A 21,274-nucleotide genomic window follows, 5' to 3' on the forward strand; every position below is an offset into this window, starting at 1 on the left:
TTGATCGAAATACAAAGCATTTCAAAAATGCTTTGAGTATCTGGGGCATTCAACGTTCTCTCGTTCAGATGTCGGCGAAGGAAGTACCCGGGAAGTTATCTGAGGCAGCCGCATCATTTCAGGTCCAAAACCTCTTCTTCAGTCAAAAAAGTCAGAAATGTCAAACCAAGAATTGTGTTATATCCTCTGTGCCATGGCATTCCATGGCCTGAAGTATTTTCATGCGTACTTTCTAGGAGTAATTACATTTTTGCACTTATTTGCCGATAATTATCTAACTTCTAACTTGTCGTTAGCTGGAATTCTTTTTATATATAAACGTAAATTTTGTGAAAAGCTGACGGATAATTCATTGCCTTTTTGGATTGTTGCAGGAATGATTAATGGCAAAATACATAATGAAAGATGAGAAATCTGTGGAAATGGTTAACTGCTGTATTATCCAGGTGAAAATTAAATACTTATGAAAGTACGAAAATGATTTCTAAACTACAGGGTTCAACACGTAAGAATTGAAATGTACTTGATCACCGCTATAGTGTGATAAGCAGTGACCAAAATAACAACATGAACACCAAACACAGCAGTAATAGTAATAATTAATAAAATAACAGCAGACAATAAAAGCCATGACAATATGTTTCTGATACTCCTACAAGTCTACCATTCAGTATTTGTGTGTGAGCAGCCTCGCTTTATACTTCTCAGCAGAAACTACAAAACTACCACTGAATACGTTGCGCTGCCTGACACCAAGAAATTTACTATTCCACTGGTGGCTGCGGAGCATCGATTTCCATAAATCACAGTGTGACCCAAATATGGAAAATCCAAATAAACCCACAAATCCTTAAAGACAAGAGGAAAATGTGATTTTTCTGCATTACCATTCTGAAATTAATTCTGTTTATAGCGCTTCTCTCTTCCCAAGTGAAATTCCACATAAATCAAACTGTGGGAGGGGTAAATTATTTGCAAGAGAGAGAGAGAGAGAGAGAGAGAGAGAGAGGAGTGGTAAATTATTTGCACGTTATATAAATATATATATATATATATATATATATATATATATATATATATATATATATATATATATAATGAGAGAGAGAGAGAGAGAGAGAGAGAGAGAGAGAGAGCAGTAGCGGCAAATGATTCTTCACGCTTGAACATCACCTGGAAGCGCAAAAAAAATCACTTTACTAAATCTAGTCCGGGAAGGCTCTCTAGTCAATTTCATTTTACCTTCAAGCCATGAAAGTTAAAAAAAAAAAAAAAAAAAAAAAAAAAAAGCTGCTGGTGCCGTAAGGTGGGTGAAGGGAAATTCGTGAAGCGTTTTTTTTTTTTTTCATTAAGGTGATGGTCGTCAACGAAATCAGGCCTATGGGGTTATATGCCATCCTTTGCCACAAAGGAAGCGAGAGACAGTTTATATAATCAGGATGTCACGAAAATGTTCTATACATTATCGAAAATTAAATTCGAGTCTTTCCAGCTCTGCACTGTTATTTAAATGAGTAATTATTTCGATACACTGATTATATTGAAACTTAGAAAATAAATGACTGAACCTTGTGTAAAAAAGTAAAGATCATTTACGTTCGAAATAATGAAAAAATAACCTATAACTAAATTTGGGAAATATTGTAAGAGGCTGCCTAATCGCTGTTTTTAAAATGCTTATTCCAGCTGAAGGCTAAAAATGGGATCGTTTTGAGTCTTCCATAGACTATTTTCCTTAGCTCTTAAAGCACAAGCATCCAGTAACGGTAAAAAATGTAAGGACTCAGTATCATTGATATGTCTCTCAGAGATCATATATATGTGTGTGTATATATATATATATATATATATATATATATTATATATATATATATATATATATATATATATATATATATATATACCTTCAGTTTCATAAAGACGATAGAATAAGCGATTTGCTCCACAAGGAAATATAAGAAAGTTGTTCAAGTTGCTCTACCGTTTCGGCCTCCACCGACCCTTTTCAAGAGCTGTTATTAACTGAAGTCCAAAGAAGTCAAAACATACATCGCAATATTTACAAACAGAAAAAATAGAGATAGAAATAAGAGAAACACCTTTCTTCACCCTACATAATGATCGTTAAGGAGTAAACAAGTCCTTGTTAAAATCATATTGTTGTTGGGTAACATATACAAATAGAGGATCTGTTTTGTAAAATCCTGGATTCCCATTGAAGTTCTCTTTATTGCTAGATTGAATACAAACACTCTCCAGTAAGCCCCTTCCTGTATAATTACCACTTTTGAGCAATACTCTGCTGCTATTCTAGTCTATTACGCCATTACATTGACCATAATGTACATAGATTGCATTGCTTTTGTTGTTTGCAGGTATACAATACTAATGCTGTTTGATTCGGGTAGCAAGATTGTTCCCAGTTCGTCCTATATAAAATTTTCCTAACGAACGTGGAATTTGGTAAACAACACCTACGTCATGCTTTGGTTTGTTTTCAATTAAAATCTTATGTACGGTGGAGGGAAATGAGACCATTACTTGAATACTGAGAATTTTAAGTGGTTGGATTATGTTACAGAAATGGGGTGATATAGAAGGGTGAGTTTAACTTTTCTTATGTCAACTGGTTCTTTTTGAAAATGAAAGATTTTTCGGATCAATATGAAACCTTCGTCAACTTGTCTTTTATCAAAACCTCTACCAAAAATAATATTGTTTATCTCCTCTATATATTCTGGGCTAACGATCCTAGTAACTGCACGTAGAAAGATAGTTCTAATAGGGCTGCTTAATGGTATCGGTATGGCAAGAAAAAGTACAAATAATCAAATTGTTATTCGTACATTTCCTATGTACTTTAAATTTAATACCGTTGGCAGCTCTTATAGCACAAACTTCTAGCAAATTAATACAACAATTGTTTTCTTTCTCTAAAGTGAACGTATTGTTGGTACCAAGTTATTCAACTTATCGAGAGTTTCATCAATATTATTACTTGTACACTAGATACCAAAAGAATCACCGACATTTCTAAACCAATACAAATCATAAGGAAGAACTGAATGAGCAATTCTGGTCTCATAAAATTCCACTCGATTTTTTTTTTTAAACATACAGTTAAAAGTGAAGCAAGTGCCAACTATACGAAGTTTGATTAAGCTAACAATGGTTTCCTTAGGAAACGTGAATACATATTTCCATAATTCTTGTTTTATAAACAAAGCACGTCGTCAACAGGCACACAAATGAACAAACTTATGTACCATCATTTCATAACATTTCAGTGTTTTATTCTGTAGTTTTTCAGCGAAGTCCACTGAATCGCTAATATAGGACTTCGATATAGACTCAACAATGGTTTCAAAAGCTTAGCCAAGAAGTCTGATAATTTGTATGTGACCGTTCCAGTAGTGCTAATTATGGGCCTAATTGGGAAACCATTTTTACGAGTATTCACCACAACATAAGATAAGGGAATTTTGAATTACTACTCTAAAATTATGTTATCATATCATTATTTACCCCGAAGATTTCGCGTATACTTTCATGATACTAATTATTGATTCTTTCGCATGGGTCCGAATTTAGTTTTTCATATGTGTCTGCATCTGCTAACATTACTTCAATCTTTTCTATGTAAGCACCCTTATTCATGATCACGATGACCTTTGATTTATCTGCTCTCGTTATATGTATGAAATCATCTTTCTTTAGTGACTGAAGTGCAATGTTCAAATGACATGGGAAATAATTATAGTCAAAACGTTGTATAGAGGTTCCTAAAACTATACTTTTTACGAAGAATATGTTTTTCCACTCCTCTTCGCTGGGTTGGGTTGAATTTTCCATATTTATCATACTTTTATATACTATAGCTGGATTATATCAGGCTAATTCTCTCTCTCTCTCTCTCTCTCTCTCTCTCTCTCTCTCTCTCTCTGTATATATATGCATATATATATATATATATATATATATTATATATATATATATATATATATATATATATATATATAAATACATATATGTGTGCGTGTCGTGGCTTAGTGGTAGGGCACTCGCAAGGTCCATCCCAAGCTGAAGCCCTCCAATCGACACAAGCGTCACGTGAGGTAAAGAAAAGTGTATGGGGGTCTCATCGATAGACTTGCTGACGTTGTATCTCATTAAAACTCATAGTTCTGTTGTTTCCCCCAATAATTTTGATCACCCGCAGTTCAGAATCCAAGAGTTTTTTTTTTTTTCTTTTTTAATGTCACGACAAGCACAGTGATTATCACTACGTTTCCCTATTCATGGGTGGCCGATTGCGAGAGACTTTGTTGCAACCATCTTTTTCAGTATTTCCCAATCAACGAAACAAATAACGGATGACGTCATAATCATCACCATTAACAGCTTTTGCGTCGAGGTTCCTTTGAAAGATTCATGGTGAAAATAGCGCTCGCCTCTCTCCTTTGTCTTCTGCCCTTTCTGGGCGATTCCCATCTGGCTTAGCTCTTCACCTCGCCCACTCTCTTCATAACAGACGGCAGGCAAAAAATAATAATAAAAATTTACCTGATGTAAAATACTCTCAACAAAGATTTGCTATAAACAATACTGGATAAAAAAGCGATAAATGTGAAATAGAGAAGCCACCCTTCTTCCCCCAAAATTACGATTGCAGTGCCACAGTAAATAAGTCTTTGATTAATCCCATTGAGACGTTCTTTCTCATGTAAATATGAATAAATAAATAAAAATATTTCGTGCAGCAAATTCTGGCAACAATAAAGACAACAGCATTAATAGTTTTAAAGTAATATTCATAAAACCAACTATTATCATTATTGTCATTGCTAACGTTTTATTCCTGCAATACACATCATAGAACTACAGTTGAGCCAATTTAGGTCACTCCCTTGGATGATTCCTCTTTAATCTTCTTAAGCGTTGGTTGACGGAAGATTTTATCTACGACATCTGAGTCCCAGGCGCCCTTTGAGATGTTCATTACTAGTTTCAATTTGACAATTAAATAGGAATCCCAATAGCATACCGATGTAAATAAAAATTCTTTAAGTAAAAAAAAGGCTTTTATGTAAATGCACAAAAAAAGGAAAATAAAAACTTTTTTGAGACACCAGGATTTTCTTACAGTTAATCATGTCTACAAAAATAAAATCGTGGGCGCTAAACATGGAAGGATATGCCGCAAGAAAAGAAATATATTTCTATTTGTCTTGTAGCATTTCGTTTCAGTTTTGGCGCTCACACTTTTATTTTTGTAGACAATTAATAGTAAGAAAATCCTGATGCTTCTCAAAAATTTATTTTTCACATTTTAGTGCATTTAAATAAAAACGTGATTTAAAAAACCTTTTTATTATTTTTTATTTTATACTTTTAGTTTTGACAGAAATTGTAACCGATTTATGACTGTAGCTAACGAAATTGATATTCTGCCGAGCCAATGAAGGTTTGAATAATCCCTCGAGCTATTTACCAAGTTAAAGAAGTTGTGAAAAATGCGAAGTGTCATACAAATTCTGAGATACTGGGAGAGATCACAGTAGGGTCACTAGAGGTCACTGCTGACCTACTGATTATATACGGTTGTACTGTCACCATGCAAAATTTCAAGACCATCGGACGAAGGGAAAAGGTAAAAAAATTGAATTACAAGATTTGGACCTATACAAAAAAAAAAAAGAAAAAAAAAAATAAATAAAACCATATAAGATGGCATGTATCTTCAAAGATTAACTAGAAACTTGAAACACATGAAGGCTACTTGAAATAGATACGAAGTTCAGAGATTGAATAATTAGTAAGTGAAAGCGTAAGTAAGGTCCTGATAAGGGAAATAAGGATCAAAGTGGATTGTCCGAATCCTGAACTAATGTAAACTCATTTTACAATATCAGGGAAAATAAAGCAAGAAGTCATTTAGAAGCACAAAAAAAAGAAACAGAAGCAATGTGACAATTGAATAGAGAAGGGAGGTTTGGGGAAGGGGCCAGAATATTTACGATAAGAACTCTAACAAGACGCAGAACCTCAGCTTCCAAATCCTTGGTAAATCTCTGAAAAGACGCTTAAACGCGTTCACATAACTTTTAATTTAAGAGTTGGGTATTCTTTTCATTGGCAGTTTCTGGGACAGACAGAAAATAATAAAGTAAAAACATCCAAAATCCATGCACTCATACTTTCATGGAATTACCTGAAAGGCCAGTTGTAATGGGCCTTGCACGGCTGGTCGTTGTGGCATCCGGGACACTCGGGGCGGCACGGACGACAGACGTACAGTAAATCGTAAGTCGGATCCTTGGACTCCATCTTGCTCTGCCAGGCCACTGAAAAGTAAATATGCATATGACGCTGATGTACTATTAGCCAACCTTGCAACGCTTCGATACGGAAACATCAAGTTATCTAAGCACGTCTGTAATAGTTATCATTGATGTAATAAGAATATTACAGAAATATCTAAGAAGCTGCAACAGAGACGATTGCAATGGTTTGGGTATGAGAGGAGAGGAGGATTCTGTATGCAAAAGAACCATGAACATGGAAGTAGCCGGAACAAGGAGGAGAGGTAGACCAAGAATGAGATGGAGAGACACATTGAACAGGGACATGTGGGAGAGGAACGCGAGTGAGGTAATGGTGCATGATCGCAGAGGATAGAGACACTAATATTAACAGCGACCCCATAAGGATGTGAAAGACTGAAGATAAAGAAGAAGAAGAAGTAATAAGAATGTTGAAACACGGATACAAAATCACGTTAATGATTCATTAACTAATGCTTAGCAAACGGATTATACCACTTCAAATACACCAAACACAGCTGTAAATTTAATGGCACATGAACATTGACTTCTGTTGCTACCAACAGTTTAAAACATCTTTGATGTCACTGTGACCAGAGCCTTAAAAAACAGATTCCAATACTCATTAATTTTAGAGAAGTATATCTATGGTGCGTTACTATGCCGTGACCGGAGATAATGAGTTAAAAGCCACAATAATGTAGTATATGATACTGTATTTTTACGAAATACATAAAAGGTTGAAAATATGGAGCTTTGGACTGCTTGAACAACTGAAGAGGACCGTTGTGCAACCGGTCCAAAGCTCCTTGTTTTTAACTTTTTTGTATTTTGGAAAAATACAGTATCAAATTCATTATTGTGGTTTCTGACTCATAGGTACGCATATACCAAAGAATTAATTTTGATAATAAATATTACAAATGTTCAGTAAGAATCACAGTTAACGTTTAAACTCCTGATCTCAATTGTAATAATTTCTCTTCCCAAATCGAAATAAAAACATAAACCTTCATGCACCCGGGTATCCATTTGTATTTCACTGAATCCCCTAATCTTAAAAATCCTTCGTACATTAATATTAATAGTTTGCAAAAGTTTCAACTTTTGACAAATCTACTCAGAAATAAACGTACGGATATGCATATATTCGTGCATCAGTATCAAACTAACAATTTAAGAAAAAATAACTAAAGAAGCAACTTATGTTCAACAAAAATATACACTTCACAGAAATAGTTTTACCTATAAAAGTGCAAGATTAACAATACTGGAATGAATGTCTCACAAAATGAAAAAGTCACCGATTCAAGATAACTGAAATAAGAAAAATAAATAAAATAAAACAAAAATTTTCCTCGTACATGCGACATCAATTCAACCTTCATATTATTATAGACAATATCACAAAATAGTATTTTTGTTATGTCAAAATGAAAAGCGATTAATTGAATTTATTTGTTAAAATAAGGTATTGCATGTTAACTATTGGCTACTGGATCAAGGAATGCATAGAAGAAAATCCTGTGGACGAAGACTGTAAACATTTTAATGTGTATCAGGAAAAATATCATTATATATATATATATATATATATATATATATATATATATTATATATATATATATATATATATATATATATATATATATAATTAGACAACGCCCCCACCGACGTATTTCGTCGACCGTTACTCCCATTCCCTCATTCGCTGTCAATTGGCAGCATCTGCTCAACGCAAATAGGAATTCCATTCAGAAATTACAAAATGATCTACATTTGCCTCCAATGCCTAAGTAACCATTTTAGGAAACAGAAACTTGTACCATGTGTAACTGTCAAAAGTTTTCTTTACAGGCTGAACACATATAGTGCGCAAACCTGTCGAAAAGCAATGGCTAATTGCAAGAAACGGCATCTAGCCCACAAGGATTCCATCAATATGATTGTTAAGTTCCCCTAGGGTTGTAACTACTAGCCTTAACTAAAAGTTAAGTATATCTTAGTTTTACCAGACCACTGAGCTGATTAACAGCTCTCCTAGGGCTGGCCCGAAGGATTAGATATTTTTACGTGGCTAGGAACCAATTGGTCACCTAGCAACGGGACCTACAGCTTATTGTGGGATCCGAACCACACTATATCGAGAAATTAATTTCTATCACCAGAAATAGATTCCGCGTTGGCCGAGCCGGGATTCGAACTTCGGACCACCGAATTGGTAGCCGGCCTCGAAAACCACTCGTCCAGCGAGGAACTACTAACCTTAACTGAATTGGGTTAGTATCTTTAACACTTGTCCGCTAACTTAGCTATCATCAAGTTATTTAAAAAGGCTAGCTAGACACCTGGTCAGCAAAAGCCTAATGATGCCACTTTAAACAAGAGTTTATCTATTCACAGAAGGCCTGATCCGACCTCCAGCGTACTCGGGACGCGTGCAAAAAAAATTTTTTTCCTCGCGCAGAAAATGTAAACATTATGTTCCTAACTTAACGTAAATTAAAACGTGCTAAAACCTACAGTCAAATAGAGCCGTGTTTCACCAACGCAAATTAAAATAAATACGCTCCATTTCATTATTTTCTGTACTGTATAACTTGTATATTATTTATTTTTACATTTTCATTTTATTAAATAAATCACAAATATCCTATCCCAAAATTCATGTATCTTTAACTCAATGTGAAACACCTTTCTCAGACCTTTTTAGGCTTTTGCATAGACCTTTCCTAACCCCCAACAAGAGGAACAGCAAGTAAGCGAGAAACGGAAATGATGAGTAAACTACATGATATGTATCAACTAAAAGAAACGCAATTTTGATGCAACAGAAAATATGCAAATAAAATAATCAACTTTTGTATTAAGCAGCATTTATACTGACACTCACTCCAACCTGACGGGAAAATATTCTAGTAAGATTAAAATACATTATATTTTGCGTTATTGCAACGTCGAGTTTGCCTGGCACCTTTCAAATCAAATATGTACGTCCGAAAATAGAAATAAACCGAATGAATTTCCATAAAAATTTGTACAAACCAAGTAAGCGGAAAACCTTATCTGAAAATATTTTCTGGATCCGACTAAAATAGTGAAACCTGTCATGTCAAAAAATATATCTGAAATTTGATTTTATTGATAATGTAACATTTACAAGAAACTTAATTGAAGAAATGTAAAACATTTATATAGAAATAGCTCTGTATTACGATTGGATTTTTGTATGAAGTATGAATGTAAAAAAAAAATGCCTAAAGAAGAGAATCATTGCCACTACATTCTACTTATTCGCCTGAAAGCATCTCATGAGGTCGAAATAGGTGATAGCGTGACTTCTACTTAAACGTATAAATCACCGATTCTTAAACGTCTTAACCTATAATAAAGTAAATAAGGATGGTCATTTAATTATCTAGAAGAATCTCTTGTCTTCGAAGCTAATACTGTCGTCTTACAATGGATCCGATACCTTCCTTACTCTCTCAAAGTGTTTGATTGTTTGTTTGTTTGGTGTTTTTACGTTGCATGCAACGGGACCATCTGCTTTACTTCACTTCCGAACCACGTCGAGAGTGAACTTCTATCACCAGAAATACACCTCTCACACCCCAGTGGAATGCCCGACAATCGAACTCGCGGCCAACGAGGTGGCATGCCAACACTATACCGAACACGCCACTGAGGCGCTTCAAAGTATTTGACTGAACTTCAAACTCACCTTCGACGAGAGTTCCATTGAAGGTTTTGTTCCTGGCGAAGAAATTTTCTTTGCACTGACACTTGTAGCCGCCTCTCGTCCATCCATGTCCGGGTGAAAATGCGCACTGGAAGATAAAAAAAAAGAAAATCATATGAATACAAGACAAATACCGAGACTACACAGCTGTGAAATACGATAAATGTAATACTCTGCATTCAGTTTCTCAACAACAATTCTTTACTGCGTAAGAAGACGTGCTCGCAAGAACAGGAGGAATACCGTGCTACGAATTAACATTCTACGTATATCTCCTGAGACTCAATATCAACTTAATTCAATTATACTGAAAGCAGCATATTAATCTATATATATATATATATATATATATATATATATATATATATATATATATTATGTGTGTGTGTATATATATATATATATATATATATATATATATATATATATATATATATATATATATATATATATATATATATATATATATATATATATATATATATAGTATTTATATATATATATAAGCGAATGCCACAGGAAAAATGGTAGTCAGAAATCCAAGCGCTTTCGTCTTTACTAAGACATTGTCAAGGAACACTCCTTCTGACAATGGTCTTAGTAAAGACTGAAAGCGCTTGGGATTTTCAGACTATCATTTTCCTTGGTGGTATTCGCTTATTTTAATTGAAAATCAACGGGGCCAATCTACTTGATTTTTAAGAATTTTAATCATATATAATATATATATATATTATATAAATATATAGTTTTATATATATAGCTATAGTATATATAGCTATATATATAATTTCCATGTAACTTCCTTTCAACTTTCTCTTGCAAACAATTTCTGTTTTCACGAGTTCCTGAAGGTCCACTAGCCACAATCATTAAAACAGTACCAGCAAACATCAAGCAGTGTAAATGACGTTCAAACCTTATTTTTTAAATCCTACAACTATTTCACCTTCTCTCACTTCGTCCTTTACTCCATTCACATAGATATTAAACAGCCAAAGTGACTCAGTACGATTTTTAAACCAAAGCGCACTCTTTGTTTTCTTCGTCAATCAAAACACAGCCAACTGCTTATCTAATATAACCATATACTGATACCATCCGCAATGGCCATTTATCGGTCTATCATCAGCTCACTGGAAATTCATGTATTCTATAATTAACATTTCCAGTTTCACTTCAAGTTTCACGCAGAACTGTTTCAATACAAACACTTCACCCCAACACGCTCCTCCTCCCCTCACCAACACCTGCAAATCCATTGGTTGGTAGTCTTATGTCATTAATCATAATCCCACGATACTTCTTTTGCCTACAATGTCGCCATTACCCTTATAATGAGTAATTATCTCTTCTCTCACCAGTAGCTTTAAAATAATTCCTTCATCCAAATCCCGATCTCATTAACACCATCTCACTTAGTATATCACTTATAATCCGAATAAGGTATAACATCTTTTGCTTCTTTAAGTGATTTCGACGCAATGATAAATTCTTAACATGGTTATGAAAACTTTACGCGTTATTAAATGTACGTCAATACTATTTTCAACATTTCTGACATGTAGAGAGAGTTAATTTTTATCAATATGGAATATATGACTGATTGGTATAATGCATAATTCTGTCTTTCCGCTTCAGAAAAAAAAGAAATGCGTTGCCCTGTTCTATTTAAAAAATTCAGCAGTGAGAACATCGAAAAGTGTTTCATTCAGTCATAAAATCTGAAGTCATACTTGCAGCAAAACAGATATGATTCTCAAGCACCGACGAATGATAAGAAATGCACAAGCATGAAAAATAAAGGATTTTTATTCACTTTTACCGCAATATTTTCGCGGCGTGTGATTGGCATCTCTTCTACACTTCCCATTAGCAACGCAACAAAAAAATGAGTTTTCTTCCAGAGTTATTGAAAGGTCGAATTCCAGGGAAATTCTTTACTCACCTTAGACAGTATCACATTCACATTGACTATCAATGATCTATGTTACTATTCTAAATAATTTTTTTTTATTTGCGTTGTAAACATTCTTCGCTAGCTTTCTTTAGTCTTACACGTTTCATTTAATTCTTTTAAAATATCCCTTTCGAAGACATTTCTGAAAGTGTGTTTAATTGATCTCAGTTTTCGTTGCAATATTCAATTTTATTTCATTAGGCAAAAACTATACGATGATACATAAATAAATTATAATTAAATATAATTTCCAACATTATGTAAAATTACAGTATGACTTTTAATTATTGAGTAGTTCCTGTGAAACATCAGTTGAGTTACAAGTCATGGACGAAAAAAACCTGTCATCTTCATGGGAAATATTTTTACCCGCTTTCCTCTCACACCAAAAAGATAACAAATATTATTATATCATATACGAGAGTAAAAAGAAGGGAAAAAACTTAAAACCCGAAACAAAAGTTGTACATGGCTGCATAAAATGTAACCATAAAGCAAAGAACTCACACTAAAAATGCATATTACACATAACAGGAACTTGGGAATTTTGGAAAATATAACATTCTACAATTGCACTTCTCAGTCCTTAAACACACTGTAAATTAACAAACGTCTTTTGCAGAGTTTTACAGCTAAGAGCAGTAAACATGTGTTCTTACCAATTTGGGGCTGCTTTATACAATAAATTTGTTTTGAAATGGTTTACTGCATTTCCAGTGCTATCTTAAAAACTATTAGAAACTCTCGAATTGACACCAGGCAGTCGAATCGCTACAGGACAATTACCCCCCGAGGACAACTACCCCCAAGGACAATTACCCCCAAGGACAACCACCCTCAAGGATAATTAGCCCCCGCAGACAATTACCTTCCTTCCGAATTCAACAATAGGCGATAAAAGAATTTATTTTTATAAAAGTAATCAATAAACAAAGTTTCTAATAGATTTGTAAAAAGATTTAGTAGATCGATAAACATTTTTGTAATTTAGCTTCTGATTTCAACAATAGTCGTTAAAAGTTGTTGTGGTTAACTTCTCTTATAATAGTTATAGTTTATCACACCCAAAAGTTTTCAAATGAATTTTTTATCTCAGCCACTTTTGGTAATCATATTATTCTCTGTTTAACACTCTTGGTATCAACTTGCTCCAAAGTAAGATCATTGCTGAAATTTTTTTTGAATATTTTACACATGTTACACCTCAAAAGAAATGTGGAATTTATCAAAAGTGGAATTTATCAAAAGTGAAAGAGGAGAAGAAAAGCTAGTGCGTGTGAAGGATGCCTGTATGTTAAGCAAAAGGATTTAGCCAACAGTGTTGTGTCCTATGAGTGCGGAGAGCGTAGAAATAAACGAACCTGCAAAGCTAAAGTCAAAGTGGATAGCCGAAGAAATACGGTTGTTGGTCGAATGTATAACCATAGGCATGGGCCGGATGCAACAAAAACTGAAGCTGTTCGAACTCGATGAAATTTGAAAATGAAAGCAGTCAATACAGAGGAAACTGTGCAACAAATAATTGGTGAAGCATGTTCAAAGGCACTGAAGAAGTAGGTGCAAAGCTGCCCGGGGTTCATCATATACGACGCAACATTAGGCGTCAAAGGCATCAAACGTGCCATTCAAGACCATTACCACAAGCGCGTAAGAACTAAACTTAACAGAAGTGCATTCGAGAACACTTGATGACCAAGCATTCGACAAAAGAATTTCGACCTTTGGTACAAGTAAAAACTTAAAATATCTTTGGGAAGCGTCTCATTGGTTTTTGGATGGGACATTTAAAACTGTGCCTAGGATTTTTTCACAACTTTATACAGGTCATGCACTAATTAATGCTCATAAAGTACCCCTAATTTATATTATTTTAACCGACAAAAGCCAATCAACATATATATACTGCTGTGCTTGAACAATTGAAAAACTTGATAAATGAGTTAACTCCAGAAACCGTCATGGTTGATTTCGAAATTGCTATGAATAATAGTATGCGTATATACGGGTTTTCCTCAAACTCAAGTAAAGTGCTGCTTTTTTCCACTTGAGTCAGAACATCTACAGAAAAATACAGATTCACGGGTTTCAGTAGCGTTATCAAAATGATGAAGAGTTTTCGGTCAACATGAAAATGATAGCTGCTATTCCTTTTGTTCCATCTCATGATGTTGAAAAGGCTTTTTAACGACTGTGTGAAGTACTCCCGCCAGAAACCTATGAATTACAAGATTATTTCGAAAATACCTATATTGGAGGAGGACGAAGTCAACCTATTGTTGAACCTGATTTATGGAATATGTATGCCAGGGCTTCACAGGAACTTCCGAGAACAAAGAATGCTGTGGAAGGGTGGCACAGGACCTTTCCACCAAATGCTGGTTACTGTCACCCTCACATTTGGAAATTTGTCAACGTTTGTTAAACGAGAACAAGCTTTGCAACAACTAAAGCTTGCTCAGTGTGCAGCCTGTTTTGATAAAGAGCCTTCTATAAAAAAATATTTGAATGTTTCAAAGCGAATTATATCAATTGTTAACGATTATGAAAATCAACATGATTTATAATACTAACGTAGAATTGCATGCATTTTAAAATTTTAGATAAAATGTCAAGGCTTTTTTATTATAATTTTTTTTCTATTGTATCAATATAAAATCATATTTTATTTTTAATTGTTCCTTTAATGGTGTGATAATGTTTGTACATGAGCTGTACTCCGATTTATTACCTCTTCTTTTGATTACTTTTATCAAAATAAATTCTTAAATTGTATTTAGATATAGTTTAACTTTCTTCCTAATATGTTGTGTTTTATAGTAAGTTGCTTTTTTAAGCACCCAAGAGTTTTGTAAACTATAATAATTACCATAATAGAGGTTAGCTTCATAAAAACATTTAACGATTCGTGATTTTATATAATTCCTCATATAAAATCACCAATCGCCATATCCCGCCATTAATTTAAAACATATACCAATTAACCCTCCAACGATCGGCTCTCTGTTCAAATACAAGGAAAAGCTAAGCCCACTAATGACCTCCGGTGTAAAATACAAATTCACTTGCCCCAGATGTGACCTGGGGACCTATGTCGGTTGCACACGGAGGTTGCTGAAGGTGAGAATAGATTCTCATCGTGATGTTAGCTACAGAACAGGTGCTAAACTATCGAACCATGAATTCTCCAATATACGTGACCACGTGATTAAATGTAAACATAAAATAAGATATGATGATTTTGATATTTTGGGTAGAGCCTCGAATGACCAACTTCTAACGGTGCTGGAATCGTAGTTTATTAAACAGCTGGTTACGCAGTTAAACTCCCAGTCCTCTGCCACACCTCTATAGGTAGGTACAGCCAGCAACAAAACCGGCGTCGCCCCGCCAAACCTGGTTCTGAGAGATCATGCCCTTATTGCCCTGAAAGGTGGCCTTGTTCAAACAACCAGTACATAAGTAAAATGGTTCGAATGGGAGGAGGAGGGAAATTACGGTATTCAGGCAGAGAAATATAATAAAGAATCAAATATATAGACAAAGACAGAGAGAGAGAGAGAGAGAGAGAGAGAGAGAGAGAGAGAGAATGCAAGGAACGGTAACGAAAGAAATGCGTATAGTTTATGGAGAGAGAGAGAGAGAGAGAGAGAGAGAGAGAGAGAGAGAGAGAGAGAGAGAGAAGGAGAGCGCTTTTATTCCCTTTAGTTATTAATCTGATGGATATATTTGAGACCTTCTGCTTTAAGAAATATGTTATCGTGCATTTTTTTGTAAATAATTATTATGAAGTCTTATCTTATAGTACTGTTTTAAATCGTTATCATATTTTTTATGTAAAAAAAGCCTTAATAGTGTTGGAACTGACTATTCATATTAATATTATTTAGACGGAAATATCCTTTTTCATTATCCTATAAGCAGCTGTATTCTCTCTCTCTCTCTCTCTCTCTCTCTCTCTCTCTCTCTCTCTCTCTCTCTCTATCTGTCGTTCTGTCCTCCATCTTAAATCACCTGGATACACTATTTAAATAATGATAAACATTTCATGTTTTTGGATGTGGCCAAGGATCACGAAACCGTAAATCCCTACTCTACCAACTTGGGCTTGGCTGCATCTTTTTTTGCTCAAGATTGACTGGACTTTAATTACCTGTATTACCAATTATATGCGAATCTAGTCACAAAGATGTTACACACCAGGTTTTATAGCCGTGGGTTGTGCTAAGAACACATTATTGGATAGGCTACTCTAGTACTACAGGATTTGTATTTATGGCATAACTTAGTTGAGTTACCAGTATTTGAGTGTGATGGGCCACTTGGCTCCGCCCCTCGCAAGCATCTAGGCTACTTATAGAAAGTATTCTAATTTGCTATATTTCTCATATTATATTATATTTATTATATTGTTTCCGAAACTCTTGATGAAAATAAATTATGTGAAATGAAATTAAATGAAGTGAATGTGTGAATCGGTGCATTAATATAATGATAAGGTATAAAGGATGCAGGTGCTGCAAAACCGTATACTATTAACATACTGTTTAGTGTCTCAAATTATTGGGTGACAGTCTTAAATTTAGACCTGTGCAGATCGTTCACGTCTTAGCTGTATGTAATATATGTTAACTGATGGGCAATTCTTAGTTGATAATAATTTCGTCGGCTCCCGGGCGCGAACCTTGGAACTCAGAAATCAGGACGTACAGTGAAGCGCCTTTAACCACACAGCTACCACGAGAGGATATGAGTTAACGCCGCCTCTCACCTAAAAATCCCTGTCGCGCCCAGGGATTCGTTGTTTTAGGGTTGTCAAGGTCGAGGAGGGTTGATACCGACTCCAAAACAACGAATACCTGAGCGCGACAGGAATTTGTGGGTGAGAGGCGGCGTTAACTTATATCCTCTCGCGGTAGCTGTGTGGTTAAAGGTGCTTCACTGGACGTCCTGATTTCTGCGTTCCCACGTAGGTTCGCGCCCGTTAGCCGACGAAAGTATTACTAAATAAAAATTTCCTTTCAGTTAACATATACGAAAATATATTAATTCTGCGATAGAGCGAATTAGATATTAAAGGACATTTGTAGCTTAATGCATACATATGAATCACGGTGTTGTGATCAGACATATATATTATATATATATATATATATATATGTATAATGTATGTGTATGTATATATACAAATGTATATGTATATAAAATATACACATGTATACATGTATATACTAATACATATATATATACATATATATATATATATATATATATATATATATATATATATATATATATATATATATATATATATATATATATATATATATGCCACTAGGTAAACTACCAGTGGGAAAATATCCCATCTATATCGCCGTCCACTGACATATTTAAAAATACATTAAATGTGACTGCATTTGATTGATAATAGTTAAAAAATATGGGTGACAAAGAAAACAAAATAAAAAGCCCATAGCTTACTTCAAAATAGACATTTGTAAAATGGCACTGTAAAGTGCATAATTGATATCCAAAAGGAATAATAATAGAATGGGACTTATTAAAAATATGATTGTTATAAGCAATAAAATTTAAATTCTTCATTTTATCATCCCAGTTACTAAAGTTTAGGACTATATTTCTAGTCTAGCATTCAGGTCTTTGTATACATTGTATCTTGAGGCCTGGCCCTAGGCCTGCTGCAGTTTTAAGTCTTAACGAAGTGTTATGCTGTTATTTACCATGTTATCAATAAGTTCTTAAACCCCCAAGTATCAACTGAAGTTGATCTGCCAGAACACTAAATGGTAGTAAGGTATTCTTCAATTTTACCATTATCATTTTTACCCTAAAAGAATACTTCAAATTCATACTACATTATAGTTTTAAATGTAAACTGTACCAACTAGCTCATCTACAAGTAAATTTAACCAACTAGCTGGGCCACAAGTGAACTTAACAAACTAGCTAGTCTGCAAGTAAACTTTATCAACTAGCTAGTCTACCAGGATTGATCATCAAATAACTAAAGGTAGCCTACCATAGCCTAACCTTAGCTCAGCAATAGTAGCCTAACTTGGCAACCTTCAGGAATAGTTTATTGTTTTCTTTTGTCCCTCTCCACAGCTCAAGTCTTGGCTAGTTATGAAAGTTAAGTTTGTCTTACAAGCTAGCCTACCTGAGACTGTACAATGTAAATAATTGTACTTGAAAATGTTCAAAAAGCTTTTATGTCATGGTTCAGATACCTTGATTTAGTTCTGTAAAGTGCATACAGTGTCCTCTCCCCTGAATCACAATTGTATGAATATAAATTCATGCAGATTGTAATTAAATTTATACTGCAATTAAATAAATAGTTTCTTTTATAAGATCTGTGAGTAGCCCCAAATATATTTTAAAAATGACTGCAGGTCAGTGCAGGAAGCTTGTCGTTAATAAATGTGACACGTGAGATTCAGAAATAATTTTTTTGAATTTTGTGCAGAAGGGATAAAAAGTCAAACTGTGGATCACACATATTGCAGCAACCAATTAGGAGCCCTTCATAAATTACGAAACTCCTTAAGGGGGTTGAAGGGGGTATAGTGATGTCTTATGAGTTACCAAACATTTTCAGGTTTTTCCTGTTTCTTTTGAAAAGATATAACTGTAGAAGGACATAAAAGAGAGAGAGTAAAGAATCTGAAATAGACTTTCATTATATTTTAGTAATACTGACAAATGGTATTTAATTTTTTTATTAATTATATGCTTAACAAATATCACAAACTCAACCCTTGTTTGTACGTGAATATTTTTTGCTATATGTATTACAACCCTTGTTTGTACGTGAATATTTTTTGCTATAAGTATTACATGACATAGAATAATATGACAAACTCATCCCTTTTCTGGAATTAGAAAAATATTACAAATCAAATCAATCCTCTTCTAATCTTATGCATAGACTACTTTGTGTATTATGATAAACTCAAAGAAAAATACCGCAGACAGTCTCTCTCTCTCTCTCTCTCTCTCTCTCTCTCTCTCTCTCTCTCTCTCTCTCTCTGATGATTTGTGTGTGTGTATGTATATATATTCTGATAAGTTGTTTGTATACATATATATATTATATATATATATATATATCTATATATATATATATATATATATATATATATATATGATAATATATATATATATATATTATATATATATTACATATATATATATATATATATATATATATATATATATATATATATATATATATATATATATATATATATATATATAAATATATATAGATATATAGATGGAGGGAATAATAAAAAAATCCTTAATTGAAGGCATTATACACGAAAAAAAGTTATGGTAAAAATATTAGATTTCCTGGTCCAAAAGGAGTGATTTCACATATATTTCAATAAAGTTTTTCTGCGCTAAAATACAATTCATCTCCCTCTCTCTCCATTCCTTAATACTCTAAGATAACGCTTGTCACTGCACAAAAAGAGAGAGAGAGAGAGAGAGAGAGAGAGAGAGAGAGAGAGAGAGAGAGAGAGAGAGAGAGAGAGAGAGAGATTATTTCAGCAATTTATAACACCAAGACACCCAAGACATTATCCAAATCTTTCGAAATACTTCCTGACATATTTTGACAAATCGAAATATCTCTCGAGATATATAGAAACTCAACGAAGAATCGAGAGAGAGGAATGTGTGTAAGAACTGGGTATGGCCTCTGCAGATATGGATTCCAGCTGGAAGAAAATATGGCCTTGTCTGACCTTGGCAGCAGCTGTTGTCGGACTTTGTTGTCCACATGTCTAGCGATTTACTGAGAGACGTCTGACGCGGGAATAGTCATCTTGTTTGCTGTAGCGGTCTATTCACTGGTGAGGATGTAGATCTCTGATGATGGAGCTGAAGAGCCCAAGGAAAAGGAAATGGGCGAGAGAATTGAGGCCTTTCGAGACACCATCCAGCAGGTGAACCTGACATAATAAATCGTCAGTTGCAGTAGAGGTCAACTACTATGAAGGCGTTGGACAGATCACTCATGAGGTGTTGAAAAGGATAGGGCCCACTCGCTCGAGGCTGAAACTTTGTTTCTAAAGAAGGAGAAACAACAGCTGGAAAACAAGATCCTCAAGATCACAGAAGAAAATCACCAGATGAAGTACAACACAAAGGAAATTGGGCAGAAAAACGATGCATTATGCGAGGGATTTGTCTGTGCAGTTAGCAAAGGCAAACTGCCAGCTTCAAAGATCTGAGAAACTCCTACGACAGAAGGAGAAAGCCAGCAGCTCAGGACTGAATAAGCATCGCGGATGGCGAGTCTCATCCAAGAACAAAATGACGCGACCGAGGCAGCGCGAATCCGAGAGGGAAGACCTCGAGCTCAGTATCTAGCGCATGCTGAAGGAAGTGGAAGACCTCACGAAGGAAAAGCGTCGACTCCAGTGTGACCTTAAGGTGGCTGAACTCAAGAGGATGAAAGGCTTCCCGAGTCCTCAAGACACACATGGAAGAGGACGAATGAACTAACACACTGTCTCCGTCTGTCTTCAAGGAAGGAGGAAGACTTCGACATCGAGAAGAAACGAGTCGAAGCCTCCGGCAGATTCTCAAACTAACCTTCCGCTTCAACCTCTTTTCCTCACCCTCCACGAGAGAGTCTGCCGTCAAACACAAGGAATAAAAAAAGTTTTTGGAGGAAACCAAAAGTCTGGTACATATATGGAACCCTCCAAAATGTGAAAACAAATAGTACAAGCTGTCAAAAGGACCGTCCACAAACAAGTTATTGTTCAAAAAGAAGTTGAAAAGCATATAACACCATGTCAGGAAATTCTAAATTTATATATATTCAGAAATTTTGAATATATGTAAATTCAGAGTTGAAGCGATACAAAACTTCAAGAACTACAGTACAAGCTGTCAGAGGACCGTCCACATACAAGTTATTGTTCAAAAAGATGTTGAAAAGCAAATAACACCATGTCAGGAAATTCTAAATTTATATATATTCAGAAATTTTGAATATATAAAAATTCAGAGTGGGAGAGATACTTCAAGAACTACAGTGTTTTTTTTTTTTTGGTGAGCAGTGCCAATGAGCAGAGGGAAGGCGCTCATTGCTGGCTAAACAAAACCCCTCTGCAATGATTTGGCCCTGTGATGACACCCCAGCAGTGAGGCATCATGCCGTTAAAAGCGCAAGGAGAGAGAGAGAGAGAGAGAGAGAGAGAGAGAGAGAGAGTT

General features: G+C 34.6%; 1 protein-coding gene across 4 annotated transcripts in view; it reads right to left on the reverse strand.

Annotated features, from left to right (window-relative positions):
• Positions 1–21,274, reverse strand: part of LOC135221901 (probable G-protein coupled receptor CG31760) — a 979,933-nt gene that overhangs the window by 137,811 nt on the left and 820,848 nt on the right. For all 4 annotated transcript variants that reach the window (XM_064259885.1, XM_064259884.1, XM_064259882.1 and 1 more), the window contains 2 exons: positions 10,048–10,153; positions 6,212–6,344 (listed from right to left, as the gene is read on the reverse strand). In XM_064259885.1, the coding sequence (XP_064115955.1) occupies positions 6,212–6,344; positions 10,048–10,153 (239 nt within the window). The remainder of the gene's footprint in view (positions 1–6,211; positions 6,345–10,047; positions 10,154–21,274) is intronic.

Source organism: Macrobrachium nipponense, chromosome 3, assembly GCF_015104395.2.
Source record: "Macrobrachium nipponense isolate FS-2020 chromosome 3, ASM1510439v2, whole genome shotgun sequence".
Taxonomy (NCBI): Eukaryota; Metazoa; Arthropoda; class Malacostraca; order Decapoda; family Palaemonidae; genus Macrobrachium; species Macrobrachium nipponense.